Source organism: Bos indicus x Bos taurus, chromosome 15 (genome assembly GCF_003369695.1).
Source record: "Bos indicus x Bos taurus breed Angus x Brahman F1 hybrid chromosome 15, Bos_hybrid_MaternalHap_v2.0, whole genome shotgun sequence".
NCBI classification, from domain to species: Eukaryota; Metazoa; Chordata; class Mammalia; order Artiodactyla; family Bovidae; genus Bos; species Bos indicus x Bos taurus.
The window spans coordinates 64,020,012-64,033,527 of NC_040090.1; the positions used below are offsets into that span (position 1 = coordinate 64,020,012).

Genomic DNA, 13,516 nt, shown 5'->3' on the forward strand with positions numbered 1-13,516 from the left:
TGCAGTTTCAGCTTTAGCATCGTTCCCTCCAAAGAAATCCCAGGGCTGATCTCCTTCAGAATGGACTGGTTGGGTCTCCTTGCAGTCCAAGGGACTCTCAAGAGTCTTCTCCAACACCGCAGTTCAAAAGCATCAATTCTTCGGTGCTCAGTTTTCTTCACAGTCCAACTCTCACATCCATACATGACCACTGGAAAAACCATAGTCTACTGAAAAGCAGAGACATTACTTTGCCAACAAAGGTCCGTCTAATCAAGGCTGTGGTTTTTCCAATGGTCATTTATGGATGTGAGAGACCTTAATTAGTAAGTTATTATTTAATTATAGCTTTTAACTGTAGTTAATTATAGTTAAAAAGTAGAACCTAATGTTAATACTGTGTTTAAGAAACAAATTTTGTTTTTAAACAGTATACATATAAAGCGATGATAATTTAATAGACTACCTGTAAGACATTACAGAATCTAAATTTTTTGTTCAGATTTTGTATTGGCAAAAGATCAGCTTATTAAATGTACATAATTAGGTCAAAATAGTAAATTTTAGTAGTATTATACCCATTGGAGAACTTACTAAAATAAGTTCTGTAATTTTTAAATTGTGAAATCTTTAAGTATTAATAAGGAAAATGAGGTGATAGTGGTAATATTATCCTTTTGGAGAAAGTTTCTCTCATGGTATAGATTTTAGATCTTATGGTAACACAAACCATAATGGCTACATTGAACCTTTTTAAGTCATTTCAAGTATTAGATGAGAAGGTTAAGGAAATTTAGAATAACACACAAATCATCATAGTTGCAGAGTACAGAAATGAAGGGCCATGGGTATTCCTTTCTAACCACTATCCCCCACCATTACTAAAAGTAAAACAACTTAAACAATTTAAAGAAAAAGATTTCACTGTGGAAATTTTAATATAGTACAAAGTCAAAGATGTGTTATATATGTATTTTTGTCTTTAAACCTTTTCCATAGATTTTTTTTTTAAATCTAAGAAAATAATAATAGTCATACTCTTTATTTTTTAAACAGGCATTAAGTTCAGAATTAGCCCAAGCCAGAGATGAAACCAAGAAAACACAAAATGATGTTCTTCATGCTGAGAATGTTAAAGCAGGCCGTGATAAGTACAAGACTCTGCGACAGATTCGGCAAGGCAATACAAAGCAACGTATTGATGAGTTTGAAGCAATGTGAGAGCTGTTATTTTGCATACATGTTCTTCATAAGCTGAACCACCAACAGAGAAAAGCAGGCCTTTGCGGATGTGATGGAACGCATCCCACCTTGCCAAAGCAGTTACACCAGTTTGACTGTGGTGGCTAAAAGACATTTAAGGGGAGCTTTTCAACATTAAGGCAGTGTGATACCATGCTTGATTTTCTTTTTCTTTTGGGCCAGGGAATGAAGAACAGTGCTCCATCACCTCCTTTTTCATACTTTTCATTTTCCGTTTTTTTTTTTCTGTTGAAGATTAACACTAATTATCATGTCTGACAAATGTGTGTGTATGATTTAAGCACTTTGTACATTTTACAGGATGATGGTGACTTAATGAGTGTTTAGGTAGAGCACTCTTTCCTTCTCTTTCCACATTTTAGCTCCATGTATTTCCACATTCTCTCTCATTCTCGTTTTCTCAGTGTGTACTTTCCATACCTTAATATGCCCTCTAACCATAGCACTACATGTTTTAATCATTGGCAGTGATTAAAATAAGCATAGGTGAAAAGTCTTTGATTATTGTGTAGAAGATGGCTATGAATCATGAAAAGGATTAGAAAGTTTAATAGTATAGTGTACAGCTTGTAGTTAATTTTTTAAAACTCAATTTAAAACATTATTGGATTTTTTAAAATTACAGTCCTCTGACAGCTGGATTGATTGGTGTTTCATCTCCTGTCATCCTTTGGTTTTCTTTGCCCACTGATTTCATAAAGGTATAGACAGCAGGTAGTAAGTCCCTAGGAAAGTTTATTGATGAAACACTACTGCAAATAACAGTTGTCTCTGACATATTTCATAGATTGATTAGAAAAACAGATATTTAATAAAAGAAATTATACATTTGTTGGTAATTGATTGTCATTAAAAAAAACCCTGGACCTTTCTGGAAGGGCAGCGTATGAAAACATCAGTCCCAAGAAGGAGACAGTTATACTACCTCACTACTATACCTGCAGTGACTGGTCGTTCAAACACAGTGAAATGTGTAAGCTATGTTTTATAATACGTAGAGATACTTCCCATCATAAAGGGGTATTTTTGAGATTTCTTTTTCCTTCAGAATATCTTAAGAGTGCTAAATTTTAACTGCCTTTTTGTTGAACTGAACTGTGGGACTCTGATTTGTATTAAAATTGTAAGCTCTCACTGGTATACTATCTTCTGGAAGGGTGTTGTACATCTGAGGAAGTGTGTATGTGTGTGTGAATGTGTGAGAGAGAGGTTGCCCTTGTAGCGTATGACGAATGTCTGTACCTTCATTCTTGATGTAATTATTACATAATCATTTTAGCATATTTGGTTTCTAAATCATTGTGCTTATTTTTTCAATCTCTAAAGATACTTAAATTTGGTTAGTTAATTGTATTTTAGAAATTATAATTTTAGGTGATATTAATTTCATTAATGTTTTACAAAGAAATCTTTCCAGTTTAAAAGATGTTGAATATTCACATGTTCTAACATTTTCTTTACTGTAAAACATCTAGATTTGGAGATACGGAAAGCCTTGTTTTCTCTGTGTGGTTCAGCTACTTTCCATCTGGTATTATGCGTTCAAATTTACAATTATCCATTAAAATTGCCATTTTGTTAGACATTTTTCACGCACAATAGATTTAAGTTGTGTCTGAAAGTATCTCTTGTGCTTTTTTGATTTTGCTGACTTTAAAAGGATTAATCTGGGCAGACATTATGAAAAGGAAATGTTGCATTTAATATATTTTTTGGATTTAGTAGGACAAAAGGTAACTGGTTAACCTTGAAGTGACTGTTGTACAGTGGTTGTGCACATCCTTCAAAACACGGTGGAAGAGGATGTTTCTCCTTGTAGCACATGAGAGCAATAGATGGTGAGCCCTGCTATTCATGGTTAAAGCATGTGTTCACTTCAAAGCATTAAACAATTGCCATAATAGGTGATAATTTGGATTTCTATTGGATTTTTATTAATTTGCTTCATTTTGAATTGTGTGCACTACCATTCCTACTTCAGTTTGATTACAGTGTTGAAAAACTACCAGTTATATTTGCTGTTTATAATCTATTTGTAGATTAGGATTAAAATGGATTTAATCCATTTTTAAAGCTGTGTGAATTTTTCTAAACAGGAACAGCTATTTGCAATATGGGTTTCATTAAACCAATTATAACTTTTATTATTAGCAGTTGAGAAGCACATGTTCATATAGCAATGTAAAAATATATTAATGAGTATTTGGTAAATTCCAACAGGCTTTTCCCATTAGCATAATTTTGTGTTGTACAATTAAGTTACATCTATAATTTTGGATAACATTCATTGATTAACAATAAAGTGACAAAAGCTCATGCCTTCACGGGTCACTGTTGTTATTTAACATGGATTCCTTATATATATTTCCTGAAAATTATAATCTCTAATAGATCTGTAAATTATTATATTTTTAAAATGAGAAGTGATTAGGAAAAAGTGTAAAATCCTCATACATTTACTCTTTCCCCAAAATTATATATCATTTTTGGTATGGAAGTAATAGTGATTATTAATTTTCTGGAGAAATTAAATTATTAAAGATCAGCCCTCTTCCTAATAGAATATCATATAAGATTTCTAGTCATTGCTCTTATTGTATAGTGAATATTTAATTTTCCGTAGGAAGAAAGAGTTTCATTGTCATTGATTACTCTCACTGTTAAAATGTTAATTTTCTCTAAAGAGCTATATACTAAGTGCTTCTTATTATCATGAAGATTATTCCTAAAGAAACAAGTGATAAATCTATTCTAAGAAAAATAAAAGCCAGGTGTCTTCTCAGTTGATAATAATATTTGTCACTTTATTATTTCTACTCTCAAAAACAGGTAGTGATCTCTTTATTCTGATCCTGTTAGAAAAGAAAAGAGGCCCGTAGGCTCTTGTAACGTTCCCGGCGCCGCGTTTGAATTCGAGGAGAGGCAGAGCCGTGCCAAACCTCTGCCTATAAAAAAAAAAAAGAAAAGAAGCGGGAATTTTATTACAATATTTTGCTTTTTATCTGAGTAGAGTTTTTCTCTTAGAACTGGAATTAACACTTACGAAGTTACCTTAGACTGATTAGAACTCACTCCTGGTTATCATCAGAAAAGAGTTCCAATGTTATGATTAAAAATACCATTACTTTCTGTCTCAGCTCTTAACTACCTGTTGGTTGGTGATATTTTTAGAATTGAAGATAAAAAGATTTTTTAGGTCCCAAAGCATCCCATTTTATGTATGCATGCATAATGAAAGTAATTAGTCTTTTTGAAATCTAAAACTTTAAAGTATAGGGATTATTGCCTTTAGCATTAATTTACTGGACTGATTAGTAAACCAGAGCTTAGATATCTGTCTATAATAAGGGGAAACATTAAATATGGAACTACCCTGGTAGTTCTCTCTTGTTTGTTTGTTCTAAATAAACAGAACTTTAGCTTTTCTTATTCTGTATTTCATTCTTTTTTTTTTTTTAACTAGAAGATAGTCTATTAAATAGTCCTGTGTGGTTTATCATGTAGAATGACAAATATTCTACTACATATTAAAAGCACTGTGGATTCAGCAGATAGCATAACTTCATAAACCGTCAAGGCAATATGACTCCTCACGTAGTACACTGTTCGCAAGGAAAAATTGGCCTACCATATATTAAAGCCTGTCACCTTCTCATCCCTGGCTTTCCCAGTTAATTTTAACTCCCCTTTTTTCCCAGTGGACCTATTTCTTAATGTCTCCATCTTAGTGATTTTAAGAGCTACCATTTTCCCTCTGGAAAGATGATGACTTCTTGCTTTGCTGCCTCAATATTTCAACCTCCCTTAAACTGTGATAACAAAAGTTTTCTGATTTGAGGTTACATATGCTGCTTTAGAGGATTCCCTGATAGCTCAGTTGGTAAAGAATCCGCCTGCAATTCAGGAGACCCCAGTTCGATCCCTGGGTTGGGAAGATTTGCTGGAGAAGGGATAGGCTACCCACTCCAGTATTCTTGGGCTTGCCTTGTGGCTCAGCTGATAAAGAATCCACTGGCAATGTGGGAGACCTGGGTTCGATACCTGGATCGGGAAGATACCCTGGAGAAGGGAATAGCTGACCACTCCAGTACTCTGATCTGGAGAATTCCATGGACTGTATAGTGCATGGGGTTGCCAAGAGTCAGACACGACTGAGTGCTGCCTTAGGAGTTGAAATATTCTTTATCATTTCTTACAGAATTTTAGGGTTAAAAATTATGACTGAGATAATTACCCCATGGCATGTCTTTAAATTCAAGCTTATGTTCGGCTATGGAGTTCCCTAGCTACTAAACAGTTCCAGGTTCTTAACTGCCCTTCGTCTAGCCATGAACTGAGGCAACTTAGCACACATACACATTTAGCCAATACACTTTTATTCAGTGTGTTGTATATTCTAGGATATAGAAGTATGATTAGAATGACTGTGACCCATTGTTTTGGACTATCTTAAAGTGTGAAACCTCAAATATTTATCTTAGCTCTTGGATCATTTGCAATAATCTGTTACAGTACTAAATTTAAGATGGCAACACCATTTTATTGATTCATGGTATTTGTATGCCCAGATTCCTCCGTGCTTATAATCTAGTCAGTTGCTTCCATCCTTGTAATTTATTACTGGTTTAATTGTTCAGTTTTATTTGATGAACATTTTTAAAATTTAGGTTTACTTTGATTATTATGCATGTCATTGAGTTTGCTTCTAAAAGTAGTTGACTGGTGGTGTTTAACTAAGTCTATATAGCCATATGTCCATTTTCTTAGTGGTAACATGGGATCAGAATTTCTGAGATTTGTGTTATAAGCCTTGGGGAAATTCCTTTTGATAAAATATGGATTTATTATATCAAAGCCTTCTAGCACTGTATTGTAATGTATGCCATTATATCTTGTTTGCGACTTAAAACGATGTTTTATCTTATAGGCCTAGATATGCAGGAATGTCTTAGACTCATAGGGCAACACTACCTCCTTCCTCTCTTTCCTTTTGTTTATACTCTAAAATCTATGTAATTCAGATGTAGCATTTTAGTTTTATATGCCATCATTCCATTTATGTAATTATTTTGCTTTTAAATTTTAGCTAATTTGGATAAAAAGATACACTGTGTGATGAAGGAGACTACCACAACATAAAGAAGAGCAATAGAGGAAAATAAGCAACCGGTAGAGAATAAGAATATACAGTACAGTTTCTTAAGTATGGTTGTTATCTGATAAATGACTTAATTTTCATTTTATAGGTCAAATTTTAAACACTGATCAATATTTAAAGATACTCTTTAAAAAGTTTTTCTAACTTTATAAAAAGACTCATTTTATACCCAATTGACAACCAGTCAGTATAGTAATCTGTGTTCAATACTGAGAAGGTTAGTAGAGTTAGATTTCAGCTGAATCTTCATTACTTTATTGTATTAAAATACAAGATTTACCATTTTAACCATTTTCAACTGTTTGGTGATGTTAAGGGTATTCACATTGTTTTGTAACCACACATCACCACTGTTCCATCTCCAGAGCTTTTCATCAGCCCTAACAGACTCTCTCTACCCATTAAATACTAACTTCCCATTCCTCCCTTTCCCCAGTGTCTGGTGATCATTATCCTGATTTCTGTGTATTTGAATTTGACAATACTAGGTACCTCATATAAGTGGACTGACTCCTATATTTATCCTTTTGTATCTAAATTATTTCACTTAGCATATTTTTAAGGTTCATCGGTATTGTAGGACATAGCAAAGTTTTATTCTTTTTCAAGGCTAAGTAATATTCATTGTACACATATACCAGATTTCCCTTATCCATTCATTAGTTAATGGACATTTGGATTATTTCTGCATTTTGACTGTTGTGAACAATGCTGCTATGTACATTAGTGTACAAATCTCTGTTTGAGTTCCTGCTTTCAGTTCTTGAGTATATACCCAGGAATGTAATTGCTGAATCATGTGGTAATTCTGTGTTTAATATTTTAAGAAACTTGCCAATACTGTCTTTCTCAGCAACTACACTATTTTATATTCCCACTGGCAATGCATAAGAGTTCCAGTTTCTCCACATCCTCAACCAACAATTGTTATTTTGTTTTATTTTATTTGGCCACTCTGCTTTCGGAATCTTAGTCTCCCAACCAGGAATTGAACCCACGCCACAGCAGTGAAAGTGCTGAGTTCTAACCACTAGACAGCCAGGGAAATCCCTTTCATGTTGCTTTTGCTAATAGCAATCCAAGTGGATGGAGTGGTATCTCGTCTTGATTTTGACTTTAATTTCCTTATGATGCGGTATCTTGTTTGCTGAAATGTATATTCATATTTTTACCACTTTAAACTTGTTGAAGTAGAAGTTCTTTATACGTTGTGGATGTTAGCCTATATACGAGTGCAAATATTTTCCCATTCTGTGAGTTGCCTTTTTATTCTATCAATAGTGTTCTTTGATGCACAAGCATTTTTAATTTTGATGTAATGTAATTTGTTTTTCTTTTGTCGCCTGTGTTTTAGTCTTTGTTTTTTTTTTTTTAAGAGGAAAAAAATGCCTTTTAATGAAGGAACTATTAATGAGACAAAAGAGAGATTATGTAGAGTGGTCAAAGTCTAGAGAGATGAAAAATAGACTGTTTTAACTGGAATAGAAAATGTAATTTCCTGTGTTCTGACTGCAGGATGGTAAAGATATGGAAGGTTGAGTCAGGAATTAAAGGGGGCTTTAATCCTTCGCTGAGGTGGTTTAGTTTGATTTGAAGACATCTGGTCCCTTTGGGAATGCACTTACAGAAGGGAATAATAACTGAACTTTGCTCCCAAGGAAAATTCATGCTGCTTTGTACAGTGGACTAGAAAGAGCTATAGTGTAATTAGCCTGCAGAAAGGCTGTGGTCATGGAAATGGTATTACTGCCTTCTGAGTGTTTAAAGCAAACATTTAGATGTAATTTGCTCTCATGTTTGCTATATGTGGTAATGTTTTTCCTTCCACTTGTTTTCCAAATAACATCTTTTGAAGACAGTTAAGACATCCATTTTATCTGTGAGCTTTTAAGAGTGGGTTCTTTAGTGGGACAAAAAAAGAGCTGGAAACTAAGAACATCCAAGAACAAATACACTAGATTCTGAGTTCTCATTACAGGCAGGTCGTCGTACTCTGTTACGCTCTAGTTTTATAAGCGATTTCATAGTTCTGAATCAGAATGTCTCTTTTGGAGCATTTCACTGGGATCAGATACAGACGTTTAGATTCCAGACTTACTGTTTCATTGGCATGTGTTGACCAAATGTTAACATCCATGTAGTTTTGAATTATTAAGAATTGTTTATAGTTGAAAAACTAAGTTTTAAGGGGTCCAGGAAAAAGTTCTTTCAGATAATTATGAAGGGAGTATATATATCGAAACACAACTCAATGAAGATTATCTCAATGCTATGCTATGCTATGCTATGCTAAGTCACTTCAGTCGTGTCCGACTCTGTGTGACCCCATAGACGGCAGCCCACCAGGCTCCCCCGTCCCTGGGATTCTCCAGGCAAGAACACTGGAGTGGGTTGCCATTTCCTTCTCCAATGCATGAAAGTGAAAAGTGAAAGTGAAGTTGCTCAGTCGTGTCCGACTCACAGTGACCCCATGGACTGCAGCCAACCAGGCTCCTCCGTCCATGGGATTTTCCAGGCAAGAGTACTGGATTGGGGTGCCATTTCCTTCTCCAGATTATCTCAATATACATACCTAGTTCTTCACTGGCTGTGACAACTTTGAACAAATTAATTTGGAAATTTCTGAAGGTTTTTTAAAGTTGAGAATCTGATTATGCTCATCAACTTAGCTTTCTTTTTTTTTTTTTTTGATTCATGTGCTTATGCCCAAATGATATGTTTGTTTTCTTCCCCTTATTTTTGCTTATTTTCCCCAGACAATTTTAATATACTTCTCAATTTTTCGGCCGTAGAATTCTGAATATAAGTGTATGCTCTTTTGGTAATCTGAGTTACAGATGGATGGTTTTCCCCCCCACTAACTTTAAAATATGTTGATTTATCATTGGTATATAGATTAAATGTAGATGTTTGAAGCTTTTTAATTTGTGTTTTAAGAGTACTTATCAAGACAAAATATATGTAAAACGAAATCATAATCTGATGAATATGTTTGCTTTCTTTTAAATTATTTCATTAGTAATTTGCAAATGTACTACATGATCACACATTTTAGTTTCTTAGGACTTTCACTTTAATTTTCCAAAAAATTTAAAAACTAAAAATGTTGAAAAATATTTCTGTTGATTGGGGGCAAAATCAAATCGCTTTTATTTAGCACTTTATTTGTATTCTTAAAATACATTGTGAATACCTTCATTCTGTAAAAACTAGAGTACCAAACAGTAGAAAACCTGAATTAGAACCCAGAACCTAACCGTGTATATCATTTACAGTTTAATGTGCTGGGCCACATTACATTTCAGTATACTTGATGTTTTAAGAATATAATGAATTGAGGTGGGGGGGCATAGGCTGTATCCAAAGGCTTTTTATCAAAATGTATAGAAGATACATCCATTGGAAAAGCAAGGTTATTTTTAGAGCAGATTGTTGGCCTTAACATTTTGGGAATATTCTCAAGCATTAGGAAGACTGGAAGCCAGTATGTCTTCTCTAAATTACTGATGTGATGATGTACAGAAGTAGGAAAATGTTCCTCACTACCTATTTTTGAGCTATTATGTGTTCTTAGGCATTTGAAATTTTAAGAGGTTTTCAGTTTAATGGTATTATGAAAGGAAAGATGAATGGGAAACCAGGAGGCATGGATTTTCTTCCATTAAGTAATAAGATTAATACATACATGCGTATGCATTCATAGAGGCAGTCATTCTTCCAGTGATTTGCAGAGCAGTTGCTATTTATGCAAAGCCCCGGTAGAGTTATGAGACAGATTTGACCCTGTGAATATGTCAAGGAAACTAGTTAGGCACTTGAGACATGAACTCAAATTAACGTATTGAAAGTAAAGTAGTAAAAAAATCAGAAGGAAAGTTGAGATAAAATGTTCAGGAGTTAAAATGAGAGGTTATTATGATCAGTATACAAAGAAACATGATATTGACTTGATTAATGAGACTGGAAAAATTTTCTTTCATTTGTAAAATTCAAGCTCCTGGGGAGCATCAGAGTTATAAATTAATCACCGAGTAGGCATCCTAATATTGATTCTCTGCCACTAAATAATTGCATTTTCTTTAATATCAGTGTATCTGGTTTTCTTATAATAGAGTTTACTGAATAATAATGGTTTATGTTAGAATAGCCAGTATTGAAATATAATTTAATATTCAGCTTTCTTATAGCGCTTTTGCTAATTAATTATTTAACCTTCCACTAAGTTTACCATTTTTTTTTTTTTTACTATAAATTACTTTTTTACTTTAAGTAAATATCAGGATATCCATTACCCCAAACAGTACAGGTAGAATTTCCTTCTCAAACACTGGTTAATTGTTTGTGTTGATTTTTGTAAATATCCATATATAGCAACAGTTTGTATCACAGCTAAGCTTCAGAAAACTGGAGTATTGAAGGATTTTTTCTCTTTTGGTTACTTTTTTTGGAGATTATTTTAATCATTAAAATAATTATTATTGCCAGATTCCCTCTCTTTTTTATTAAAAGAATTTTGAGCTATGCGTAAAGAAAATTTTAAAAACTAGGAAAGTAGCTATTTAGTTATAGCTATTAAAGACATACATTTTTCTTTTTTTGAGACATACATTTTTCATTGTCTTTATTATCACGTGTTGAAGTTGCCTTTGTAAAAGTACTTTAGGCCATACTTAACTACTTTATGACTAAGTGTCATTTTTTAAAGAACTTGGTTAAATCATTAAAATTAAAAAAATTTAATTTTCATATGTAACCATGAAACTGAAGTCAGTAGGTAGAAATAAGGTAATACAGAAAAGTTAAGCTTACTTCCCTCTGTCCTCTAGTCTTGCAGCTCTCCCCAAAGTTAACTATTGGGTTGGCCAGAAAGTTCAGATTTTTCCATGAGATGTTATGGAAAAACCCGAATGAACTTTTGGCCAACCCAGTATTTTTTTCCAACTTATGCCTCCTGGAAATTACCTATCCATACAGAAGCGTGGGTATGTTATATACTACTTCTTGTTTACATGAGGTGTAGCATTCTGTATACATAGTTTGCACTTCTTTCACTGAATGGTGTAATTTGGAAATTATTACATAGAAGTACAAAACTACCACAGTATTTAATTATGTAGATGCCCCTTAACTTATGAACATTTATAGTTTTACTAATACTTTGCTTTATAAACAGTACTGCCATGTATTCTTGTACAAACACTGCTTGCATTTTATCCTGTTTAAGATACTGTGTCATAGTGTGGATGAGGTAAGTTTATAAAAGATTTAGATATTCTTAAAGGAGGTTTTTGGTTTACTCAAATGATGTAGGTGCACTTTTTACTTTTTAAAAATGTAAATAGTAATATGTGCTTATAGAAGCATCTTTATAAGAAAAGTAGACACTTTTCCTTTTCATAAATTGGATTTCTGTATTTCAGTTTAAAAGAGATGGCTGTAATGGTCTTTTCACTTTTGAGGGCTAAAGGGTAAAAGATCTGTCAGTATATAAAACTCCTTTGACTTCTTCAAATTTTGTAATCAGAAAATGTTATTTAAAGAAAAAAGAAGCAAATCAGTAGGGTAGGATTTTCTAAAGGTACTTTGGTAGCTTTTTGGTTTTTAATTTCCTTTGAGTGCCACCATTTCCTCAGTGTAGAGTTTTCATTTGCTTACTTTGATTAAAAATGAAAAATGGCAAGGTCAGATAATTGCAAACGAAGCACTTGACCATGACACCAAGCAGAGGCAAAAGTACTTCATAGAATATCAAAGTTTTCTTTGTTTTTTAAGGAGGTAGATCAACTTAATTCATCCTACTATTTATGTGATCTTCTTTTCTGACCTTAGGAAAATGTCCTTTGATTTCAGACTTTACTTTTCAGGTTAAATATTGCTCTTATACCTAGAGACTTTTGGTTAAGTGATTTTCTTGGACCCCAAATATTTTGGGGGGATACAACCTAGATTAGTTTCGAAGTGCTAATGATATTTCATGTTAATCAGAAGAAACAGTGATGTTAGTGGTTTGCAGTCTGCCTCTCTTCCTGTTCCCTTAGAGTCACAGTAAATTCTAAGCTAATGTACCAGAGAGGCTCATGAAGTCTAGGTCCTCAATCTGTAGTAGTTGCCATCTTTCTATTGCTCTTGCAGCTGCTGAGTTCTGTTTTTGCATAGGTTTTAGGCATGCTCAGAAATGTTTAGTCAAGTCAACATACGGACTTCCTAGCCCATGGTTATCCCCTTTCTAGGGGTGCAGGATCCTTTCCCAGATACTCTTACTTTTTCAACAGCAGTTTTGTTTTTTACAATAGATACATAGATCCAGATGTTATCAGTCCAGATCAGGTTAGATAAACAGGCAGTCTGCTTGGCACTTAAAGAGTGTCTGAAATAGATGTGAAGCAGCACAATGTAATGAATTTCATCAGGGTTTGTATTATGATCTGGCCACTTTCTAGATATGTGACATTCAGAAGCCACTCAGCCATTTTGAGCCTCAGTTTCTCCATCTGTTAAAAGAGAGTACCACTGACTGAGCATTGACTGTAATAATATACATGGAATATTTTGTTTACAGCCTGGTGTTTTAAAGGCATTTATTATGTCATTTTTGTTTTTCATAATATTTTTTTGTTCATCTCTCAGTGTTGTATTAGTATTTGTACCTCCCTCAGTCCTGTGGGTTCTATTTTTTCTGTCTTCTGTTTGCCTTTTAAGGACTTTGTGATTCTCTTTAGAAGGTTCAGTTCAGTTCAGTCGCTCAGTTTTGTCCAACCCAGCATATTCATTCATGTTGCTCAGCATATGTTTATTGAGTGTGTGCCAGGCCCTGTACTATGTCTGTAGAGATAAAATAGACAGTTTGTCCTGAGCATGAAGAGTTTGTGGTCTACTGCTAGAAAATAATGTGTGTGTTTGAACAAGTGAGGTTCAGGGAACCTCAGCCTCTGAATGTTGGAGTGTAGCAGGGCCCAGGCCTGCCCCGTCTACAGTACTTGGCTGTCTTAGTGACCTCATGCAGTGTTGTTGCTTGAGATACCATCTGTATGCTAAAAACAAATTTCGAGCCAAAACCCTCTCCCTTGTACTCCAGATGTGTGTGTCTATTTACCTGATATTTCCACTTTGATATCT

General features: G+C 33.9%; 1 protein-coding gene across 2 annotated transcripts in view; it reads left to right on the forward strand.

Moving 5' to 3' along the window:
* RDX (radixin) overlaps positions 1–13,516 on the forward strand; it is a 105,035-nt gene that overhangs the window by 78,794 nt on the left and 12,725 nt on the right. For both annotated transcript variants that reach the window (XM_027563805.1, XM_027563806.1), the window contains one exon: positions 1,036–1,196. In XM_027563805.1, the coding sequence (XP_027419606.1) occupies positions 1,036–1,196 (161 nt within the window). The remainder of the gene's footprint in view (positions 1–1,035; positions 1,197–13,516) is intronic.